Source organism: Miniopterus natalensis, chromosome 5 (genome assembly GCF_054644295.1).
Source record: "Miniopterus natalensis isolate mMinNat1 chromosome 5, mMinNat1.hap1, whole genome shotgun sequence".
Taxonomy (NCBI): domain Eukaryota; kingdom Metazoa; phylum Chordata; class Mammalia; order Chiroptera; family Miniopteridae; genus Miniopterus; species Miniopterus natalensis.
The window spans coordinates 70,453,756-70,478,341 of record NC_142085.1 but is presented as its reverse complement, the minus strand read 5'-3'; the positions used below and the strand labels follow the sequence as shown (position 1 = coordinate 70,478,341).

The 24,586-nt window shown below is 39.5% G+C and overlaps 1 protein-coding gene across 7 annotated transcripts in view; it reads left to right on the top strand.

The window, feature by feature from the left end:
- EPB41L2 (erythrocyte membrane protein band 4.1 like 2) overlaps positions 1-23,048 on the top strand; it is a 181,124-nt gene extending 158,076 nt beyond the window's left edge. For all 7 annotated transcript variants that reach the window (XM_087817619.1, XM_016204975.2, XM_087817618.1 and 4 more), the window contains 5 exons: positions 1,665-1,787; positions 3,580-3,678; positions 5,331-5,411; positions 9,564-9,674; positions 22,799-23,048. In XM_087817619.1, the coding sequence (XP_087673745.1) occupies positions 1,665-1,787; positions 3,580-3,678; positions 5,331-5,411; positions 9,564-9,668 (408 nt within the window). In that variant the 3' untranslated portion in view covers positions 9,669-9,674; positions 22,799-23,048. The remainder of the gene's footprint in view (positions 1-1,664; positions 1,788-3,579; positions 3,679-5,330; positions 5,412-9,563; positions 9,675-22,798) is intronic.
- The last annotated feature ends 1,538 nt before the right edge of the window (positions 23,049-24,586 follow it).

Below are 24,586 nucleotides of genomic sequence, written 5' to 3'. Positions count from 1 at the left end.
CGCCGCTCGGTCACCCCATCCGGTGGCCTTGCCTGCGGCCACCGCATCACCGGTTCATTCTTGTTGCACATCTACATTTTTCTTTGCATGTTTTGGATGCTTTCAGCTTTTTGCCTTTAGTTGCACTGCTTCCTCATACTTAATGCCTTTTTCGTTGGTTCAATTAGGAAATTGTATAAGTATTATTGAAAAATGGTCAGTGTGAGAGTGTGTGCTGCTGTTGTGACTGGGTTTCACGTTTTGGCTCCTTGTCTCTTCAACGTGAGAGGTTTAGAAATAGCAGCAGGCTCTGATGACCAGGGTGCTCCGAATTCAACGTGTGGCAGTGATGAAAACAGTATTTCTTGAGCAGCACTGTGATTCCTGTTTTTAGGTTCCAGGGACTGTATCATTTGGTTAAAGCTTTATCTTTTAGGCAGCCAGAGGCTAGACTTTAGTAGATTACTCTTCTCATTCTGTCCTGTCATTAATTCTGGATTATTCGCACGTTGATCATATGTTCTGTGGATTATCTCCATTGCAGCTCAGTCTTTTTTCTCTTCAAAAAGAACTTTCCTCACCCCTCTTGGATTAGTCTTGGTCTCTAGGTGCAGTGTCTCTGAATGGGAAGTAAAAGTTTTGTTGAGGGAAGGCTTCCTTTCAGGTGAATGTGTCTTCATTCTAAAATGAACTGCCCACAGTGTAGGGATAATCCATATTTGCTCTCTTTGATGAGTTGAAAAATCTTGAAATGACTTTGTCTTGAAATAATTAAATGGATTTTTATTATGTCACTTTTAAACTTCCTGGCTCTCTTCAGAGAACACGTTTGCAAGAGTCATGGAATGCTCTGAACTAGTATTTTCCACATTTACCATACATCACACTTGGGAATTTTCTCTGAAAGTACTGTAGTATTTTGGTGGTAGTATGTAGTCTGGCGTTGTACTAAACATACATGCTCAGCAGACCACAATGGTAATGGGCCGTGAACCTCTCCTTTCATGTTTTTAATTGTTCAAAGCATTAATGCAGCGTCGGTGGACTAATCCTGGATGTAACAATTTAATTTATATAGTACAGAAGAAACCCTGCGAGTTTTAGACAAGTGTAATTGAAAACAATAATACTTGAAGATAATCCTTCTGAAAATGGAATCTCCTTGTCAACAGGGCAGAAAAGCCTTTTTAAAGAGCAAATCTTAGCCTACCTAGATGGTGCACCAATTAAAGGCAATGGGCCTTCACACAAACCAGGTGGTTCTTTAAGCTGCAGTGAAAATCAAGGCAGGTCACTTCACGTAGTTTATTCTGTTTTTTCTTTTCAAATTTATCATTACTTGCCCAAAGCTAAAGTTTATATATATATATCACTGTATACCAGCTTGACACGTAAGTAACTTTGGACCATCGTAATCTGAAACGTATCATAATTTATGGGGCCGTTATGCTAGTTTATTCATGTATATATACACATACATATAATGTATGTATATATTTATGATACTTGAAGGAAGTGTTTTTCCTTTGTGCCTTTTGTTTTAGATTATTCACTTTTACTCTCTTCTTTTATGCATGAGTGTGTGTTTGGATAAATATATTTCTTACAATTATTTGTGAAGGCTCCATTAAGTACTTTTACTTCATTACCTCTAGAATTTATGTTTCCCTTCCTTCCCACCTCAGCCACCCGTGGTAAAGACAGAGATGGTAACAATTTCTGGTGCCTCACAAAGGACAGAAATCTCCACCAAGGAAGTCCCTATTGTCCAAACGGAGACCAAAACCATCACATACGAGTCTCCACAGGTACAAAAGCCCTAGATTCGGACTGAGTTCTCTTTTACTTAGTCTGTTTCTCTTCCATTCTGTCTTCTAGTTTACATGTTTCTGACTTTGATGTAGCTTTTTTACATCTCCATTCATAATTGTACTTCAACAACATAACTTGTTATGTTGCTTCTGAGATTGAGACATAGAACTGTAATCAAATTGGTGACCCAATAATTATAGGGAGGAGCATACACATGATTATTGAAGATGGGCGATACCAATCTTGTTCATATTATCATAAGCCATTTCTGGCTTAAAGTGTCCAGGATTGTTTATGTACACTTGGGAAACAGACCATCTTACAGAGTTTATCAGATATGATAACAATTTGTGGATTAGTAGGATTTGGGCATCCCCTTCTCCCCCCCCATGAAGACAGATGCAGTCAGCTCACTCTTACTTGCAAGTATACACACATGTGCACACATTTCTGCTTCTCCTTCACGTGAGATTATTTTCTGAAGACTTAATTTCATCATTCTTGTGTAAATGTGATACTGTGTCTAAATAATCAAATTTGTGTGTTTGATTTTAGGTATTCAGACATTGATTCTGTAAATATTTTAAATAAGCATTAAGATAACTAACTTTAAGGGTAACAGAAAAAGAGAAAGTATTTATCATTCCAAAATGGAACTATTTTGAAATTTGTACAACTCTTTTCTCCGCTGAGAAATTTAGTGTTCATAGTAGGATTATACCATGGTGAAAGATGGCAGATTTTACCCTCGAAGTATTTTTTTAAAACATTTAATGTGTATATGTGTGAAAATTCCTCAAAATTATTTTAGATATGCTGTCTTAAATGTGCATAGATCCCTCATGAGCACAGACAGGTTTTTGGTGAGCGGGTGTGGTGGGAGAGCAGGTAATCATATGCTTCTATGTAAAGAAATACATTGCATGAACCAAGTTCGAGAGAGATTTCCTCTTAACTTACAGTAAGAAAGGCTCTGGGCCTTCTGGTTATTTCCCTGTGTCAGGAAACAGGAAGCAAATATATATGCTGATCTTAACATTTAGTTTATGATCTTAATGTAAACTAAAATTATTAATTTGCTTTATTTCTGCCAGTAAACTCGAGAACTTTCTACCTTTTCTAGTATCAAAGCAAACAAGTTAAAACCTATTTAGATATCTGCATGGGACTTATATATGAGATATATGTATATAAAGAGAGCACATGCATGCATACTTATTGAAATATGTATCTTCATATATATGCTCACAACACACAAACTTATAGGAAAAATGTCATTTAAAAATCTAAAGAAAGCAAATAACTAAATCATGTTAGTTACTCTATCCTAGTTAGGTTCTGTTGCTTAGTAATCTGAGAAAACGTTTATTTTTACGTTTGTTTAACCTGTGCTTTTAAACAACAAAACCAGCACTTCTGGTCACTGTGGAAACTTCTCTGCCTAGTAATCTGGTTTCTTTTTCAAGCTACTATAAATGGCCTTCAGTCAAATTCTCTCATGACTCCTGATAGCTTTCAGTCCTACCTCCTACTTCCAGCCTTCCTTTTTTCTCTCTCCTAGTGTGTCCGGGGTTTGCTTCTCCATGGTGCATTTAGACTTTGATTTTACTCTGATTAAATGCCAGCCATCCTGGTCAGTAAATTACCACTATAAACATGAAAAGGCAGATAGCATCTTCTGCCAACTGCAAAGATTTTAAAAGATGCATGTTCGATGGGAAGGGGCTTTCTCTGACGACATAATGGAAGTTAAGCATTGCTTTGTATTTCCCCCCCAACTATCCACAGGTTGATGGCGGGGCTTCTGGTGACTCGGGCACGTTACTGACCGCACAAACCATCACATCTGATTCCGTGTCGACAACCACAACCACACACATCACCAAGGTAAGGCAATCCTGGGGAATTCTAGGGAGAAGACGGTGCATTGCAAACAGGATCCTTTCTGAATTGTTTCTTTGTTCCTGTACACACTTCAGAGTAATAGACAGTGCCAGTGGAATAAAGATGCAGACATTTAAAGTATCCAAGAAATTGCACTCCATTGACAAGTGTATTTAAATCAAATTGCAATTTGTAAAGTGCAAAGGGGGTAAAACTTTGTTATGAATAGCTATGCCTAAGACAGCTACAGGAACAGAAAGAGTTTAATAAAAGTGGAAGCATGGGTTTAGTAAGTACAAAGTGAGTGATGACTATCATTCAGCATTTTCAACAAGTTCTTCAAAAAATGCAAACTTTCCCTCATTGATTTAAGATGCTAGTGTGTTGAACGCTTGGGGTATGTTTCTAGGTCATTCTCTGATTGTTTAACACCATATGACCAGTGGTTCTGAAGGTGTGGTCTCTGGACTAGCAGCAGCAGCCTCACCTGTGGACTTGTTAGAAGTGTGTATAGTGTGGCCCCTCCAGACCTACTGAAACCCCGGGTGTGTTTTAAGAAGTCCTCTCAGCGATTCTGAAGCTTGCCGCAGTCATCAGATTTCTAACTCCAGTTTTATTTCCTAGCACTTCCATTTGCTTCTACTTCTCACATTTGGTTAGTGCTTCCATTTGGTTAGGTCTTAAACATCTCCTTTGTGCACCCCATATCCCCTATTTCAACAAAAAAACTACAAATTAAAAAATGCCACATAAATGAAAGATGTTATTGCTGAGCATTTTAAAGCCCATCCAGTTATTAAGGCTAGTGATACAGTGCAGTCACTGTGATTTGGTGTGTAAATTTATTAGAATTCCAAAGTTGGGTGGGTGCTTTCTCCAGACTGTGTGGAATTTGCCCCTTGTCTCTTTAGAATGCCACAGGCATATGATCTCTTCATGGTCCAGGTTCTATTAGCTGCTCTAAGCCAGTGACTGTGTGGCAGTTCACCTAGGAGCTCCTGCCCGCAGGTCCCGAGCCTTCGTTCAGCCATGCTTGACATCCACTGTACAGTTACATGCAAAGGCTGTAATCAGATCATTGAGTGAATATATCACCCTCATACAACCAAATCCAGATCTTCTCTATTTCTATTATTGCGTTAAACCAAATGGACACAATCACCAAATACATTTGTATGATGAGAATCAAGCAGACAAAATGATAACATCAATTTCCCAAACCTAAAGAAGATACTGAAATTGTTAGAATTTCTTGTAACTTTACATAAACCAAACAATTACTACTGTTCCTTTCTTCTTTTCAAAAACTGACCAATTGAGAATGAAGAGACTCAGGAAGTTATAACAGAATTTTCCAGTGGAACTATATGGATTAAATAGCAGCTGTTCCCTCTCAGTGTCACCTGACTCTTGATAAATTAGTTTCAAGGTAGCTTTCAGTTGAGGAACACTTACAAATGCTACAACTTTAACAACAGGATTCCCCACCGAGCTTAAAAATAAGGGAAGTTTCCGGCACTTCAGCCTTCCCCTCTCAGTGTGCATTGCCTCACGATGATCAGAAGGTCTGGGTGTGTTCCATCTTTTTTCTTTGATTATATATAAACAGCTTTAGTGATTACTGTTTCCCCCCTTCTTTTCTTTATGACCTTTAGACTATAAAAGGTGGAATATCTGAAACAAGAATTGAGAAACGCATTGTGATCACAGGAGATGCAGATATTGATCATGACCAGGTAAAGACCTCAGGTTTTCGCTCTGAAGTTGATCATGTTTATTTTCTAAGTTTTGTGCCTGTCATCATGTCACACATGTCCCGCCCCTTCTCCCAGTGCCTCTTGGCTGAACCACCTCCTAAGCATGCCATAAAGGCACGTCACAGCCTGGATACTGTTCCTGCAGCCGTCCTAATACTTAGAGTCAGCATAAAACAGGGATTGCTTTTTACTTTGCACTGGCTTTCTGTGCACTTTTGGGTTAAAGTAATCATAAGGACTCCTGGCAGCTGTTAGGTGTTCATGTGGGCCTGGTTTAAGGCAAGTCATCAGTTATTGAAGAATGAATGGCAGTTTAATGATACTGATTTCCAAAAAATAAAAGCCACTAAATTTGACTTACACCTACTTTTAGGAACTTAAAAAAAGTTGTGGCATTAGAAAAGTTGGGCTGTTTACTGCTAATTATTGTTATTATGAAGGGTGGGGAAAGGTAATCTAAGGTCTCCTACAAAGTAAATATTTACCAGTATTCAGAGAAAATTTTGAAAGAATTGTGCTTCCATTCTAATGTTGAGCAGAACGCATGCTTTAGAAGTAGATGATGAAGAGAACTGCTGGAGACTTTGAGAGTAGTTTTAATTTTAGACGGCAGTCCCAAGTGATAAGTTTTTGTTTTGTTATTTTCTGAGTGATTTTTAACTCAACCTAAAAGGATACCAAGCTGTTTTTCTTTTATAAAAGTTTGAGGAAAAGGAAAAGAAATGTTCAGTTGACCACCCTAGCTGGAGAGTAGGAACAAACGTTTGTTGCCCAGCTTTGAATGCAACATTGAACTCAGGAAAAAGAGTTTTAGAGAACAAAATTTCTCATTTAAGAAAGACTCATTATATATGACCAAAATAGAAAAAGATTTTTTTCCTATGCCTTCTATGGAAATTACTGTTCTTTTAAATTCCTATAAACATGATTTTACTTACATATTCCATATGTATTTTTTTATTTCCTTGAATTATTAGAGGTTGAAGGTTACTCTGGCTGAATTTGACCTAAGAGTACAGATCCCTAGTGGGTGACCAGTACACGGGCCTATTTTCCAAGTGAATTACCTACTTGGAAACCAAGCCTCTAGTTCCATGTAGAGCACTTCTCTGCTTCTGTTCACTGGTACAGTCTTGAGTCCCTTTGCCCTTAAGTCAGAGCAAAGGCATTCTTGCTCTTCTGCTCTAGGAATCTCGCTCAGCAAGCATTTAACTCCTATAGTGCTATGCTGGAGTCCACATTCTTTGGCTTGGTAGAATATGGAAATTGGTCTTCTCCCAGCCTTTGTTTCTTTTACCCTCAGTCTACTTGAACCGAGGCCCTTTCTGGCTTTCAAATGCCTCTTTTTCCTCTTCGGGATTACCCTCAGGTTTTATTTTATGTGCATTCTTTTGTCTTTTGACCTATCTTAACTGAAAACTCAAATCTAGGCAGCACTGCTCCTGAAAGGCAAATAGTAAAAACATAGTCTGGAATGTCGGTGCCCAAGTAGCACTGCTCCTAACTCTTACAGTAGAAAACGGTCATGATACCACTGCAGCGTGAACTCGCTGCGAGGATATGCTTCTCGTTTTTATGATGTGCTTCAGCCCATTTCAGAGCCGAGGTCAGATACACAAATGAGAGTAGAGAAGGAACCTGTACATAACTTTTTTGTGTCTAATTATAAAATGGCATAAACTTTTTTGAGTAAATTTGTTTTGGCCTGCTTGTCACTAGAAGCTCATGATGAGTTCACTTGCCCTTTAAAGCCTGTAATGAGATGACGGAACTATTTGAAATGAAAGGAGGAAAATGACCTCTCTGCCCAAAACCAGTGTTGATCATATAGTGACTTTAATATCATTGATGCCTTTTTCAGATACATTAAAAGCATCTTCACAGTGGAAGGAATCTCTTTTGTGCTGGCAAATTAAAGTGTGTTTTCATTGAAACTGGCTTTGCAGGTTCTTTATCCTGTGCCAGTCAGTCCCAACACTCTCATGTCTTTACTGGGGACGTGTAAACGATATGGCCCTTGCTCCTCAGTCAGCTGCCAGCTGAAGGTTACTGAGCAAAACCCAGTTCTTATAGAATAACTTCTCAGTTTGGGAATATGGTATGTTTTCTCACAGTCTATTGTTAACATAATAAATTAACATTTAAATTATTTAATTTCACGTACTGATACCATGGAATGAAAGGAACTAATGGCAGACTGACTTCAACTGTGTTTTAAGATGACTATAGCGGTTTTTGGGTTTCTCTACTTCTCTGATTTAAAAAAGTTATTGATTGATTTTGAGAGTGGGAGAGATTGATTTGTTGTTCCACTTATTTATGTATTTATTGGTTAATTCTTGTATGTGTCCTGACCGATGATTGAACCCGCAACCTTGGTGTATCAGGATGACGCTCTAACCAACTGAGCTAGCTGGCCAGGGCCTGCTCACTTTTCTAATTAAAGCATATTTCACATGTGTTATTTTCCCATGAGCATCATTTATATTTTCACTTTTACAATTACACTCTTTTAATGTAGCCAATCTTTGGAGTGAACATAATCCCAAAAGTATCTGATAAGCTGTCTGGAGCTACATTTGGCTCCCATCAGAGCTTGTCCTTCCCAGTTTGGATTCCACAGACCAACATGCGGTGGACAGTTTTGATCATTCTAGTCTCCCTCTTCCCTCCGAACACACATAGAAACTTAGAGCCACACTCCTGTTCGCATTGTAGTCCATACACAGAAGCACTTTCTGACCTCTGAGATGAGGTCCCTGCTCTTCCCGCTACTCCACTCTTGCCTTCTAGTCTTCCTGCTCTCCCCACCTCACAAATAGTGATGCTGCTACTCAGATTGTAGTCTGGTCCCCTGTCTGACTTCTCTCTTGTCCTGACAGGTGGGTTGCCAGAGTTTGTCCCCTCCAAAGTGTCTTCCAAGCTTCTGTGCAAAAGTTTTTGGTGTAAAAACTTCTTTAGTAGCTTTACCTTTTTTGTGTGGAATGAGGCTCAGGGTTTTGCTCCTTAACCTTCCAGCTCACAGAAACTATTTTCCAAACAAGAAATGCAGTTGTCCCCTTAGGCAGGCGACAGAGCAACAAGAAACATTGTGTTGCTTTCCCCAGGTGGGTATTTTCCTTATGAGTTAGGGTGCTCTCTAGCCTGGTAGAATTTCTTTTTTAATTTAGAGATCTGTCCTAGATTTTGAGTGTTGTTCTGTGGTGTTTTACTTTCTTTAAATATCTTTCCCCTCTGAAAGATATTCCCCTCTTTCCACTTTGCTACAGCACTCATGTACTGTGCTCTGTGGGGTTTCTGATACAGTGCAGAGAAACCTTGTTGCTGTTCCTAGCCGGTCCAGAGAGGAGAACCAGTGGAAGGGCACCCTGGGTCCCACTCCTGCCCTGCAGCCCCCCGCAGGATGGTCTTAAGAAAGACCCATTAACCTTTGTGCCTTCAGTGTTTTTAGCCATAAAGTAGGGATCTGTAATTTATAACCTGAAGATTAGTCTCTCTCTGGTTTTAAGCTTTACTGATTGTGTGTCACCGTCGTTGCTGTGGTTTCCATTGCTCTCTGCCCTAGAAGTTTATAGGTATTTTTACTGTAACATTTTAGTTCAACAAACATTTTACTCAAATAATTACTGAGAACCCAAGAGGGCAGAGATGAACCAGGCCTGGTACTGCCCCTTGGGGTTTCAGGAAATTGGGCAATAGCAAGTATCACTTCAGTGCACAGGGCAGGCACTGTGCTGGATGCTGTACATCATCTCGTCTATCCTCACAACAAACCTTAAAGTGATCACTGCAGCCTTAGCGTTAGTCTCAGGTTACAGGTGAGGATACTAAGGTCAGAGAAGATCTGTTTTCCCAAGTCTCTCGGTGAGTGCACAGCTGAGATTCAGAGCCAGGCTGTGTCTTCCACATGTGCTATTATTTGAAAATAGACAGGATAAATGGGGACTCTGGGGAAATGAGGAGCAGTCTCTAAAATGAACAATGGCCCATTTCAAATCTTCGTGCATCCTCAAATAAAACTGAAACCATCCTGGCTTGAGGCGGAATCTTAAGTGATGAGTGTGCATGTGTTTTGCCATTCTGAGAAGGAGCCTATTGCTCCACTGACAGTGCTCTCTCCTGACCCTGCAGGCGCTGGCCCAGGCCATCAGGGAAGCCAGAGAGCAGCACCCCGACATGTCAGTCACCAGAGTGGTGGTGCACAAAGAAACCGAGTTGGACGAAGGGGAAGAGTAAGTTAAGGTAAGAGAGCCTGCGTTGTCCAGGGTCTTTATCATGACTGCTCTGTGATTCTGAACCTGCTGAGAGATGTGAAAGGGACTTCTGTGTCACGGTGTCTGTCTCCTGTGGTCCCATTTGATTTTCCAGACTGTGTTATCCCTGCATGCATCTGCTCAGATTGCCTGCATAGAATTATACACTCCCCCACTGACAGGCAGGTGGTGTTAATAACTGTCGTGTATTGAGGGCTGCTATTAATTGAAGCTGATAAGTTGCTTTACTATTTAAAGGCACACTGGTCCAGTTACCTTAATTAATGTTCACAATGACCCTTTGAGGAAGGTGCTTTGCCTTCATTTAGATGAGGGATTTTTTTTTCAAGGGGCGCAGAGGGAGAGCTGAGTTAAATCCTTTTAATATAGATATTAATAATGGTATATCAAAGAATGAACCATAAAAAGAAAATATTTCTTTGACTATATAAAAATTTAAAACTTTAATCAAACCAACAAAAACAAAAGTAAAGGATAAATGACATTTAATATGCCTGGCAGAGAAAGGATTAATATCCTGAATATATTAAGAACTCTTATGTGCCATCAAAAAATGTAAACTTCAGTAGAAAAATGGGCAGAGGATTAAGCAACTAAACCAACCACATAGAAACTAAGTGAACATTAACAAAAATATTCAGCCTCATTATTGCTTAAATCAATATCAGTGAAGAATTCAGTGTTCAAGTTTTCACTTATAAATCTGCCAAAGTTTATGTTTTTAGGCAGTGTTGGGGAGGCTGTGGGTGGAAATATTACTAATTTATACCGTAGCGTATATTCCTATGCTGCGGTATAAATTAGTAATATTTCCTGGAGGACAATTTGGCAAAAACCTATATTAAGCATACCTACCATTTAAACTATTTTAATGGCTTATGCTCTTTTCATACCCTGAAGTATTAAAGATATTTTTGATCCTGCAATTTTAATGTTGCCTTTCACATACCAATCTTAAATCGTCAGAAATTGTTTTTCCCGTGTGAAGAGAAACAGTGATCCGTTTGTTTTCTATATAAGTAGCCAGTGTTCCAGGATTGTTTATTGAAGAGCCCATCCTCTCCCCCTCTAATCTGCAGGTCACATGTCAGGTTTACATGCGTGGGTGTGTTTCTGGGCTTGCTCATTTCCATTCGTCCACGTGTCCACCCCTATTCCAGTGCCACGCTGCCTTATTCACTGTAGCTTTAAAGTGAGTCTTTATACCTGGTAGGCCCTGCCCTACCAGGCTATTCTGAGCTCTTTCTGTTCCATATAAATTTCAGAATCAGATTGTTAGGTTCTAAGATAAACCACGTGGTATTTTAATTGGAATTTCACCCATTCTCTAACTCAGTATAATAACTATATCTTTATGATATTGTCTTCTTTTCCACAAACATAAACTGTCTCTCCATTTATATAGGTATCCTTTAATTTCTTTCAATAAATTGTATGATTTTTTTACCCAGAAAGAAATCTTATTCATCTTTTCTAGCTGTTGTTGGTATAGGGAGATACAGTGGGCTTTTCTATACTGGTCTTTTACCTAGCAACTTTACTCTCTATAATTTAGATACTATTTTAACACAGGTTTACAAAGGCCCTACAAGCAGATTAAAATTTCAGCTCAAGACAATTATCTAGTTGCCTGAATAAATGTGGTATATTATATGCTGAATGTTGACCTTTTTATTTTTGAGATATATTTCCCTGATGGTTTTATATCTTAGCTAGGAGTTAGATGGCCAAGTACTATGTTTTAATCTTACCAGATCTCAAACTATGTGACATGCTTAAATCAGTTAAATCTACCTTTTTTTTTTAACTCATAGGACTTAAAAGGGTATAATAAGATAATGAATGGGTGTTTCTTCTCTAAACTCTGAATCAGTAGTGATCACTGTGAATATTACCAACATTCCCACCTTCATTTATTGCATTTTTAATAAGTTTGAAAGTGAATTAGTTATATCAGTTATTCCTGGCACCTTATATTTATTTTTTCAGTGGGGAGACACATAACACACACAGCGCCTTTGAAGTTTGCCTGTCTTTGAGGATTTGAGGTCATCTTTTATAAGCAGCCTTGTTAAACATGTTTAGGAAGTTAAAGTATAAATTTACCTATAAGGTGAGCAAACTAGATTAATTTGGAAAATTCATTCATCCATTCAAAAAATAATATTTGAGTGCCAAAATGTGCTAAGGTAGGACTAGGCATTGAGTATTTAAATTGTCAAATTGGTAGAAGAAACAGACACACTTGAATTATTGTAATTTAACCTGTTACTCGAAAAACAGAGTTTGAGTTGAAATCTGAAGGAGGAACAGGAGTTACCTCAATGTCTCAGAGTCATTTTAGCATTCCCCCCCCCGCCCCCATTGCTGAAGCTTATTTTTGAAAAATTTCCTTTGCTGGTGACTGTCAGGGCTGAGAAGAGTGCATTTCTACTGGCTTCAGCTACCCTCTGGCTGCCTTACCTGGATCACACAGAAGCAGCAGGTAGGCTGAGGCAAAGAGCAGGACCCAGACAGTATCCGAACATCAGAAAAGAATAAATAACTGTGTATCTGTCCCAGCTCCCCTTTTCAGATGTGTAAAGCTCTCCTCCTGACCTTACCTCCCCCTTTGGAGTAGTTCTGAGCTTTTGATCAAGCACTGAAGGGTGGGGGGTGGGGGTGGAGCAGACAGAAAGATGGTCAAAGGACAACCTGCAGTGGACTGAACCTCCCAAGTCTGCCGTCTTCGCTGGGTGTTGGCAAGCTGTGAGGCAGAGGAGCTAAATTCAGACAGCGTGAAAAAGAAAACGCAGACTTCAGAGGAGTACTTCGCTAAATGTTTGTAACCTTTATGTCCTCTTACGGATTGTTCTGTCGTGTCAGTTTGTCATAAATGCATATTTATGAGCCTTCAAATGGACACACAGTGTCACTGACCTGTCACCACTGGAATGGTGTTCCAGGCAGTCCTCATCAGGAGGGAGAGTGCAGGCTTGGTGGTGTGGTCTGTGTGGCCTTCGAGTGAATGAGACCAGGAGGGGGCCTCATTCAGTTGGCACCATGAGCTCTCTGAACCCAGACTTCAAATGAGCCTCTGGCTCCTGGAGTAATCATTGATGTGGGGGGGAAAGTGAGCGATGCCACCTTTTCATCTGAAAGCAGTGAGCAGCCAGAGGACTCAACCAGTCACTCATTTTATTCATGTATTTGCTCATTATACAAACATCAGTGGAGTGCCCATTAGATACCTTTTACTGTTTTACCATGGAGTTTTCAAATCAAACAAGGTCACACTCACAGACAGTAAATCAGTGGTTGCAGAATAGTTTCAAGTTTTATGATATGTTCTCAACTGAGTCGAGTGGGAACAAAAAGGCAAGCAAGGTGTCTAAATCAGGATGGGGTGTTTCACTTGAGCTTCAAGGTGAGTGTGAGTTAGCTCAATGAAGAAAGGTGTGGAAGGGGCATTCCAGGCAGGATATGGTGCTGTGGACTTGACACCCTAGGAACAGCACAAAATCAGGTATAGCTGGATTGTCAGCCACTTATACGAGAGTGATGGGAGATGAGGGGAGCAGGAGGCAGAGGCCTGATCATAGAATCTTATAAGCCAAGCTGAAGAAGCCAGACTATCCTGAAAAGTTGTGGGTACTCCTCATGTATTTGAGAAATAGTAAGTAGGTGAAGGTTTGTGACTGGGTGACTGCCTGAAGGTATGGAAGTTAGTAAGTTGAGTAGGTGGATGAGCAGAGGAGGATCCCAGGTAATGCCTAGGTGTATAGCTTGGGCAAATGGGTTGATGGTGGCTCCTGTAATTTCAGTCGTGGAACACGTGTTTCATTTTTCACGTGGCATGTGTAATATTATCAGTCCTCTGCTCTGTCTTAAAGCAAAAGTTTATCTTTTGTTCTGTGGTACTATAGAAGAGAAACCAACTGTCTTAGGGATTATGGAGACAGTTGGAAGTGAATCTAATCTATAAGGCCCCATCTTATACGCACATGCAACATGAGTAAATGGAAATTTACCAGATGGTGTAGCATAAAGTGTAGCATAGATTTGCAGGGTTCAGATCTTCTTCATAGTTGTGTGACCTGGGTAGGTTATTTCACTTCTCTGCCTCAGTTCTGCCATCTGTAAACTGGGGGTGGTAGTAGAATTTACAGAAGGGTTTTTTTCCAAGGCAGATTGTAAGAACTTTTTGTAACACATAAAGTCAGGCACAAATCCTTTTCTGGTCTTAAGATTCAAATAAAAAAGAAGGTTGTCTGTCTCAAAGGTGTTGACTTTGAGAAGTATCTACATGGAGAGGTCCAGGAGGTAGCTAAGAGTTGAGAGAGAGCACAGCAGGCTTTGGATCAGGAGACTGAGATTTGAAGGTCATCTGAATTTGTCTTCTATTGATGAAGCCTTTGGTTTGAGTCTCACCCAAGGCCAGGTCGGAGTGTTGTTACCTGGGGAACAGAGGACATAGAGGAGGAGGAGCCAGAGGCAGGAAGAAAACAGGGAGAAAGGGTATCACAAAAACTGCAAGAGAGGATAGCTTCAAGAAGGAGAGGGTAGTCAAGTGTTAAGTATGGCAAAGAAATCAAGTATGTGTCCTTTGAAACTGTTGGTACACCTGGGGGCTTTGTCAGAGCTACTGCAGTCAAGAAGTAGGGACGAAGCCCTGTAACAGGTTGAGGAAAAAGGGATTTTACATAGAGACTGCTTTCAGGAATCTGGAAAACAGTAATTGGGCCTTTGGCTTTTCTGTCCCCTCTGCCTGTCTTCATCTGAGAAGATGGAGAGCATTGCGTTAGGTTTCACAGAGCCACCAGAGCTGGGGCTGTAAATATTCAAAGCCTGGCAAGTCCATCATTCCTGGGAACGTGTCAGGTATGCCCGGAGTCCCAATCCCCAAGCCCAGTAAATACGTAACTAAATTAGTGGTGTTGCTTTCTGTGCTATTGCGCATCTATGAACAGCAATTTTTAGACAAGATAGTACTGTGTTCAAACCAACATTTCAAAATCAGGGTGATGTTCAGGATTTCAAAATGAACTCACAAGCCAAATAGGATATTAGCATTAGCTCTCTCACTGACCTCACATGAGAAAACTGTGTTGGCCGAACCGAGCTCTAGCTAATCATGAGCTACTTACTCATTTACGGGTGGGCCCTGACAAACATCACCCTGTCCTTGAAAGAGAAACACAAGCCTGTTGACTTCTATGTGACTATGTTCACTTCAGGAACCAGGAGGTCTGCAGGCATATAAAATGTGTTGCACTTTTATTTTATTCTATTTGCCTAGTTGTACTGGTCTCATTCCTAAAATTAGCATTTTATTACAACTTAGTTTTCAATGTAGGTTAAACCTAAAACGAAGACTTCTTATACATAGAAATAGCCATTTGGATTTAGTGAGTTTTAGGTATAGCCAGTTTTTACTCTGGAATGCTGTGGAATGTTCAGTTTTAATAATTACAAATCTGGCAGGTGCTATCGATGAGTCAGTTACAATGTATTTGAACTACCCAACAAAAGAGGTGCTGATGCCACTGCCCCTGTGCAGACATTAGCACCTGGTAGACACGATTCCCCAGGGTTTGCTCTTGGACAAAACCATCATCAACTGTTGTGCAAATGAACCTATCTTTTATTTTTTATTTTTCCTGGTAGTAAAGCAGAGGAGGTTATAATTTTTCAAAAGGAAAAGACAGTAGAAAATGTAACTGACCCATAATTCCTTTGCTGCTAGAGATAGCTAATTCCTTTTCACAGTGTATATGTGTGAACATACTCACGCTCACACATACCCACTCACACCTCAATTTATATAGGCTGAGACTGTCGATTCTATCTTTACTTTGTTTTTTCCCCACTTCACAGCGCATTGTAGATAACTCTCCTTGTCATTACCTCACCCTTTTCAACAGCCATTGAATGGATTCCTGATGGTGTACTTAGCCCCTATAAATGGTTATTTAGATTATTCTTCAGTTTTCACAATTATACACACACCTGCAAAGATTATACTTGTTTACATTTTTGTGCATTAATTTTGTTGTTTCTCTAGGGCAAGAATTTTCTAAAATTAGACTTGGTGTGTCACCAGGGCTTTTGATATACTGCTAAATGTCTTCCTTAAAGGTTCTGCACTTAGACTCCCACTAGCAGTTTATGAGTATCCCTGCTCCCCATGCCCTTGCCAACACTAAAGACTGTACAGTTTCAGAAATCTTTGCCAATCTGGTGAGGAAAGAGAATTTCCTCCTTTTTAAATTATGGGGAAAGAGCATTTTTAAACATTGTTTTCATTGTTAGTGATGTGGAAATATACATTCATACATGTGTCCTTTGTCTGTTTTCCTACTCAGGTGTTTATCTTTTATCTCTTACAGGTTATTGTTAAGGTTATTAATCCCATACAAATGCTGCATGTTTTCCCCACTTTTTCCTTAGTGTTGAGGGTTAATGTTAACAAGGGGGAGAAGGGCAGGACAAAATATACAAAGTGAATGCATGCAGGCCATATCTAGAGTTTTCTTTTCTGGACAAAGCAGTATTTCTTGGAGTTTGAATTAATTATTAATGCTTAAAAAGGGAAGGTATCCAGCCATTTTAGAAACATTGGAAGCTCTGACAGTATTGAGCCTGCTTTCTCTCATGGCTACAGTGGCTGAGTAGGGGCTGCCACCCTTAGACAGAGAGGAGCTCTCCCAAGTCACCAATCTTTTATGTTGAGGTCCTTGGTACCTGGTCTCCCTACTTATCTGTTACTTGCCTGGCCTCTGAGATGGGTGAAGTTGGTAGTTATGAAAAATATTTAACTGAAAGCTATGTATAGAGCATCTTCTCTCGCCCCACCCTTTTATAGTTTTGGTTTTTAAAATACATATATTCATTGATTTCAGAGAGAGGAAGGGAGAGGGAGAGATAGAAGCGTCAATGATGAGAGTCACTGATAGGCTACCTCCTGCACGCCCCCCACTGGGGATCGAGCCCACAACCCAGGTATGTGCACTGACCAGGAATCAAACTGGGATCTCCTGGATCATAGGTTGATGCTCAACTGCTGAGCCATACCAGCCTGGCTCACCCCACCCTTTTTCATGAGGAAATAGAATCCTAGAGGTTAATTTGCCATAAGTCACTTATACTCAAGAATCATAACATACCATCCACGTGTGGAGCTAAGTATAAGTTCATTTGTCTCAAGAACTTCTCTAATGTTAGACATCCCAGGTACTATTTTTTTGAATGTGTAAATTTGTGTGTGGCAGTAGGAAGGAATTTTGCTATGTCAGCTAATAAGTTTGTGTGTGTGTGTGTGTGTGTGTGTGTGTGTGTGTGTTTAAGATACTCTGGTCCTCATCCCAAGGACATGATAGCCCTATGTTTATTTAACTCTCCTGTATCAAAATAGTTCAGTTAGCTTCAGAGCAAGTGGGAATCTAGACCTGTTCTGTTCAGTGTTGTAGCCAGTACTGTTGGGCTGTTGGGCATTTGAAATGTGCCTATTCCAATTGGAGATGTGCTTTAAGTATAAAATAACATACTGGATTTTGAAGATGTAAGAAAAAAAGGTAAACTAATAAATGAGAGAGTTGAGTCTACAGATGGATTCTTTTGATTCCTACTGACCTTTCTATAAGGAAAATATTAAGTGAAAACTTAGCAAGTTGTGTTCATAAATGCTTCAAAGATAGTTGTCCAAAAGATAAGGATTTTGTTACTATTTTTAAGTGCAACTTTTATTTGATGCTACAGAGAAATATCTTCTCATCGCTGCTTAAGAACCTAAGATTTACACGGGCTTAGCTGGAGTCAAGTATACTGAGTATAACCTTACCCATAGTGCATTTGTTATGTAAAAAAAGCTAAGATTTTATAGAGTGCTTTCATGGCAAGTTCCCACAGAATTTGAACCTGACAGTGAACCAGAAGACCTTACTTTAGCTTTCGGACCTTAGAAATCTCTGTCAGAGCTTCAGACATTTGGGAAAACTGGTTTTTTAAAGAAGTAAGAGTCCTCCTGGGATCTCACAGATACAGTTATTCAACAAAAGAGAACAGAAAAACAAAACCCAAAATTTTTCCACCTCAACTGGCAGATGAAAGTAATGGTAAAGACAGGCAGTGGTGCTTTCTTCCCAGACACATAATGCAGTTCTGTTTTTCCCTCCTCAAATCTCTGTTCCCTTGCCTTGAAGATTAGTCCCTGTTACTTTATACTTTAGCTCATGGATTCATTAATATATATTGTGGACCTACATGTTCAAGGGATTATAGTTGGTATAAGAAAGACAGGAGTATAGGAACATGTATATAAATGTCATATAGGGTAAAAAGTAGTATTTTTCAGAGAAGCCTAGATAAAGGGCTATGAAAGGACAGGAGAAACTGTTTCCATTAGCAGATCAGTTTACTGCTGCAGGAAGGCTCCTCCCAGATACTGCTGCAGGAAGGCTCTTCTGTGCAGAGCACTGGGGAGGGTTTGAATATATGGGCAGAGAGGAAAGAGCAATTAGAAAAACAATGGGATAGATATCGGGAAGAGCAGTTCCTGCATTGTAACTTTGTGTTGAGTTCCCAGCAGACCTAGAAAGATGTGTCAAAAGCAAGTTTTAGAGGGTCTTCCATTCCATATTAGTACCTTAGTTCAGACTTTGCTCTGTAGCTCATCGTCATGGGTATTTGAGTTTAAGAAGAGCACTGTCCTTCAATAAGATTTATTCATCAGCAGCATGTAAGATTGATTGAAGGGGTGCTAGGGGTGCTAGAGTACCCTGTGAGGAAACCATTATACTGATTCAGGAGTTGTTACTGGAGAAACTGAACTGGACATCGCTATCTTTAAGAGTAGAACTGAATTTTATTTGAAAGCAAAACTAGGAGTGAAATCTCATGTATGAAAATCTATAAAAAGAACCTTAGCTAGCATTTATTGAGTGCGTGCCTACTCTATGCCCAGCTTTACATGAGAACTTTGCCATTTATTTTCTGAATTTGTTTTTATCGTCACCTGTGATGTAGATGAGCACACTGAGGCCTAGAGGGAGCTTACATCTCTCACCCAGTCACGCAGGGTGACTGGCACAGCCAGAACTGGCCCACAGTCAGTGTGAATCCACATCCTCTCGCTTTCACAAGAATTCATGATTGAAACCTTTCAAATAACAAACTCCCACCAATGTACTTGACACACGACTCATTTTAGAAACATTTATTTTGTACAAAATGTTTCTGAGATTGCAGCTATAATATAAAGCTAAATGAACAAGTACACCATATTTGATAAAATAGTCATGTTTCAAAATGAGGTGAAATTGGCAGGCTATTCTAAAATCGCTGCGTGGTGGTAATGCTTTAAGTAGAGTGACTTGACTGTGTCAGGCATAAAGATCCTAACAGAAAAATGACTTAGCTTTAAAGAAAAACCCATTTAACTGGCCTGAAGAAATCACTGAGTCTTTACGACTAAAAGTCAGTGTTTCCAGTGGTTTGTATCAAATGCTTTTTTAAAAAGGCACGTTTGCAACTTAATTCCTGGAGTAGAGCACGCTCAAGATTGAGACCCACGATGTAAGCCCCTTGTGGCTGTGCTTTTCAGATGAGGCATAGAACTTCTGTGCTTGGACTTGATTGTCCATCATGGCACACTGAGAAAGATAAACTTAAGAACATTCTGCGCCCTCTTTAGGACTTAAGGTAAATAGGTAACCAGCATGCATCCCCAAAGAGTTTGGACATAGAATTAAACCTGTGATTAGATGCAACAGCCACCTTATCACAAATGTGTGAAACCTATTTTCACGTTGGCCAACAGAGGGGGACACAGGCTATGGAATGTGACGATAGTAATTAGAAATGTTCACTGACATTGTATAGTCTAAGACTGGGAAACTGAAGCGTGAAAACAGTGGTTTGGGTTTTTTGTTTGCTTGACCAAAATTCTGATAAATAAAGTATAATCCATATACTTAACAGCTGTGATCTTATCCAAACTACAGGTGTGAATGTTATGATGTTGTCAAAAGTGAAAGCAGGTTAAATTTATACTGGTAATTAATACCTGTCAGTTTGTATAACGACACCAAGACTTCTATGACTATGAGGTAGAATCCAAGCTTTAAAAAAAGAAGAGAGTTCTTGAAACTTTACAGTTTGTACATGAAGAACCAGTGCCTAGGTTTGATTGGATATGTGACAAATCATTTAGACCCAAATGTAGTCTGCTAAAAAATGGCCAGATAATTGTTTTTTTCTCAGATGCATGCCAGAAGGACAGAAATTAAAATGGCTAATGCTATTCTGTCCATAACTTTGTTCCTTCCCAGCTCAAATGCTGGATGTTTACTGCTTGGGAATACATTTCTATATGCGTTCAAGTGCAAAAAGCAGTCAGGAAGATAGGTAGATGTGTAAATAAAAAACTTCATATAACTACTCCTTATTCATCTGGAACAGTAAGGAACTGGGTGTTCTGAAACATTGAATATCTAGTTAAGCCAGAGTTATACTTGATTTACTGCTTTTTAAAGAACAAGAAAAAATGTGTTTAACATTAAAATTATAAGAAGTGTAATTTTCTTTGATTCTGAAAACTATTTGGAATCCAAAGAGCACATTAAGATTATCATCTGTATCAGAAAATCGATTATTTTACTTTCTAGTGTTTTAATTGCGAATAAATGAAAGTAAATGATACTTGACTTTACATGGGTGACTATGTCTTTTTCTATCTATATATTTTTCAATAAATATTGAAGCCCTTTAAAATCAAGATCTCTTTCATTCAATTTCTACATATGTCTAGATTCCTGTTTGCCTACTAATGACTTTTAAACAAGTTTAATTTTAGCTTCATTTTACAAATTGAAATTGTAATTTTTGGTGAAAACAGATTCAGTGAAATAAAGTGACATGGAGCCTAAAGGAAATGGAGAACAGAATCCTAACCCTCATTCTTTCTGTAGGTTTCCAGGCACTGGTGACCTCAGGGGTTCATTTTCTATAGCATAAGCTGGGCAAAGTGGCAGCTGTGTTTAACAAACGATGCATGTTTGCTAAGCAAAGAAAACAGAGCTAACTAATAGCCTGTAAAGAAAAGAACAGATAACTAGATAGCATGACTGAAGGTCACAGATAACTTCCAAATCCAGTTTGATTGGTAGTTTTATCCATTCCCTCACCATCCCCACATTTCTTTTCGTAATTACTAACCTAAAAAAAGACGACATTGTGTTTTCTCCATTGATTTTCCCCTGCCTAGAATCGAGCAGGAGTACTAATGAGTAATGAAATAGCCTAAAGCAGACAACGGGGTGGAAAAAATGAATTTGATTAATCAGTCTGCCCTGAATAACCAAGAGGCTATAATATCTGTGATACATCTAAACGGTGGGGAAGTTTTTCATTAAAACAAGACTTAATTTGGGACCAGTTCTCTTGGAAAGACCTTAATTACCACTCTTTACCATCCTCTGTAATCACCTACCTTTTGCCAAAACCTCGACCAAGCCGAAGTACAAAATGAAACAGTTGTCTTAAAGCTCCTGTCTGTTTCAGGGATAAGGCACCATCCTTATTTTTGTCTTCTTTCCTGTCCCTTCCTATTTTAGTCCTCTCTCCGACCTAATTGCCTTTGGTTGTGGGCTCCCAAGACTCCTATCTTCCATTTTTTTGTTACACTCACATGACATAAATTCCATTGGTTGGTTTCACTTGTTCCTTTGCACTGACAAACTAATGTCTGTAGCCCTAAGGCCTCCCCTGGGCCGTATGCCTGCTATTCTGCCTCTTTTTGAGACTCCAAGCCTGATCATACCCACTGGCACTGCCCTCCTGGTCACCACCCTCTGATTCTTCTCCAGTGGACTCTGGGAATCCCCTCTTCCGCCTGATTTCTGTAGCAACCACTCGAATCTGGGTCCTTGCCATGTAGCAGCCATACCTGCCATACCCACTAGCCATACCCTTGTCATCTTCCCTGTGCAGCCTCGATTGCCGCGGTGACCTCCAGACTGGGGTTTCTGTCTTCACTCCCCTCCACCTTTAGTCTGTTCGTCATGCCAAAGCCACAATGATGTCAAAACATAGATCTCGGGCCATGTCCAGTCTTCCTCAGAACCAAAGGAGAGTCAGACCCAACCTCCTGCTCTCCTGGACCGGTCATACCCTACTTGAACTGGCCAGCCCCTGAGCTCCGACCTGTTGTCCCTGCTTCTCACACTCTACTCAGGATCATTGCTGTAGATTGACAGTTTGTCTTTTTAGTTAATGCTCTTTCTGAATTCATTCTCTGTCTGTTAGATCAAGTTCATACTTCTCAGTGTGGTGTTAAAGAATGTACCTAATATTTTTTGCCTTACCTTCAGTTACTCACCATACCATTACTTAGCTTCAGGAATGTCCATTTTTTCTTTACTCTCGTTCCTGCCGTTCATTCTTGCCCATCCCCCGAACATCTGTACACCCATCTTAATATCAGCACTTTCTCGCTTCTGGGCTTCTTTCCCCATTCCATTCTCCACACTTGAAGTACCCTTTTTGTTCATTCCGGTGAATTCAAAACTGACTTTGTTCTTCTTCCTTCCTTGACTACTTTTAAAACCTATATTGATTTCTCTTTTTTATATTTTTACTATATGAATTACCTCTGTTTTTATAATTTATTCTCTCTCGGTTTATTCTTTTTTTTTAAATATATCTTTATTGATTTCAGAGAGAGGAAAGGAGAGGGAGAGAGATAGAAATATCAATGATGAGAGAGTCATTGATCAAGCCCGCAACCTGGGCATGTGCCCTCATCTGGAATCGAACCCCGATCGCCTGGATCCTAGTTCCACGTTCAACTGCTGAGCCATGCCCGGCCTGGCTCTCTCGGTTTATTCTTACTTGCCAGTTGTTTCTAGTATGCTTGTCAATTCTCAGTATACTTTAAGGCCAAGGGTGGAACAGGGTCTCATGTATGTCCTCTGGTAAACCCATTATTTACTGTAGAACTAGTCAGATAGTTACTGTAGATTACTTGATTTGGAATTTGATGAATGTTACCTACTTTTTTTTTTCAAGCCTCTATTTTTGGAATATTTAAGCCTTGTTTCTTTTTTTCCCTCCTAGAAATACATTTATTAAACAGCATTCAACTTTGTGAACCTGAAGAATTCTGACCATTTCAAGTCTTAATGCCACACCACTACTCCAGCGAATTTATACTACAACTGGTAACAATGACCAGAAGCCTGAAGAATTAAAATGCCAACACCAAATCCTACCTTAACAGCTCTGGTCTACAATGTTCCCTTGCATTTTAATATATTATTTTGTTTTATAACCACTTCTAAATATTCTTGGTTCTTTTTTTTTTTTTTAAATTAGGGAGTTTTGTTTTGTTTCCTGTTTACTTTGTGTACAACTACCTGCTTTATATGACTCATTTGACCCAATGATAGTGAACAAAGCCAGCCCTGCTGGTGAGGTGCTGTTCACTGGAACAGGTGCTGTTGTGCGGAAAGGAAACACTGTGACTAACTTAGTGGCTTCCCTTCTTCCAGACTTTCCCCATTGAATTCTCACTGAGTACAGGAAATATTTACAGAGTTTTCAGAGTGCAGTGAATACACCGTATAAGAAAATATTAATATGGATTAAAAGCATTTCTTACATCTTGAAAATTTTCTAATGTTTGAGAAATTCATTGGGGATATTTTTTATATGGAACCCTTTTGACTTTCCAGTCCTGTGGCTTTTTACTGTTAGTAGAAAGTCAGAGTCTCCAGACTGGAGAATTACGAAGCTCGCTGACCACGCGCTGTGTGTGGAGACCCCTGCACCACAGTGCCCACGCTTCTCAGAGCATTCCAGAAACAGGAGGGAGGGTGTCTTCCCTCCTACTGAAATATTCAGGCAGCTTAAAACCTTAGTGCTTTCTTTCTTAACATGTCCAAATTTCAATACTTTCCATTATTTGAACATTTGTGTAGAAGACTTGCTTTGTATTAAACCTCTTTGTCTACATGTGAAACTGACCTTTTGTTATTGAGCAGGTCTGTCTCTTTCAGATAGTTTGATCACACAGGTTTGAGGACACTGGGTGGAGGAGTTGGTAGGGGCTATAGTGGTGTGTTTTGATGGGTATAAGAAAGCTCGACCATTTAAAGCTGACACCAGAGACCTGATAGGGACTTATTAACTGTATTGAACATTTTTCCCTTTGCTTTTGACCCGATGTATAGTTATGATGCCAGATTAGATTTATAGCAGCTTCAAGTTGTATTAAATGATATTTTGCTTTCTGTAATACTGTTATAAAATAAAGTTGGTTTATTCTCTAATCTTGTCATTTCTCTTTTTATATAGGTTTTCAAAAATAAAGTTAGGATATTTTCATTCAGAAGTCCTCTTGTTTTGTGTGATATAGCATTTTTAAAATCTGTACTTCCGATCTTTGATAATGTGATGCTTGCTGCCAGCATCACCGATTTCAGATGGTCAAGGCAGTGTTGCACGTTTGTAAATCTAATGTTCAGAAGCCAGATTCCTCCTTCCTGATTGCACAACCCACCCCAGCTTTTACTAATTCTTCAGCGGATAATTTTGCTTGTTTTCTTTCTGTATTTTTTGTTTTGATTCAGGAAATACTTTAGCTGTACCGTCTGAAGCCTGCTTTCCTGGTTCATGTTTTGCTTTGCTGTCCACTGGGCCTAAGGCATCAGGCGAATAGGCTCTGCCGAGGGCTGCGACGTGTCCAATCAGGATGGCTCATGGAGAGGCTTCCGCCAAAACCCACCAGATTAAGTGCTGATTTTCTTTTAAACATTAAAGGCATTACACAGCAGATGACCAACAGAATATTCCATTTACAGTGTTATGTAGAATTTCCCTAGTCACTTAAAGTGGGTGTGTTAA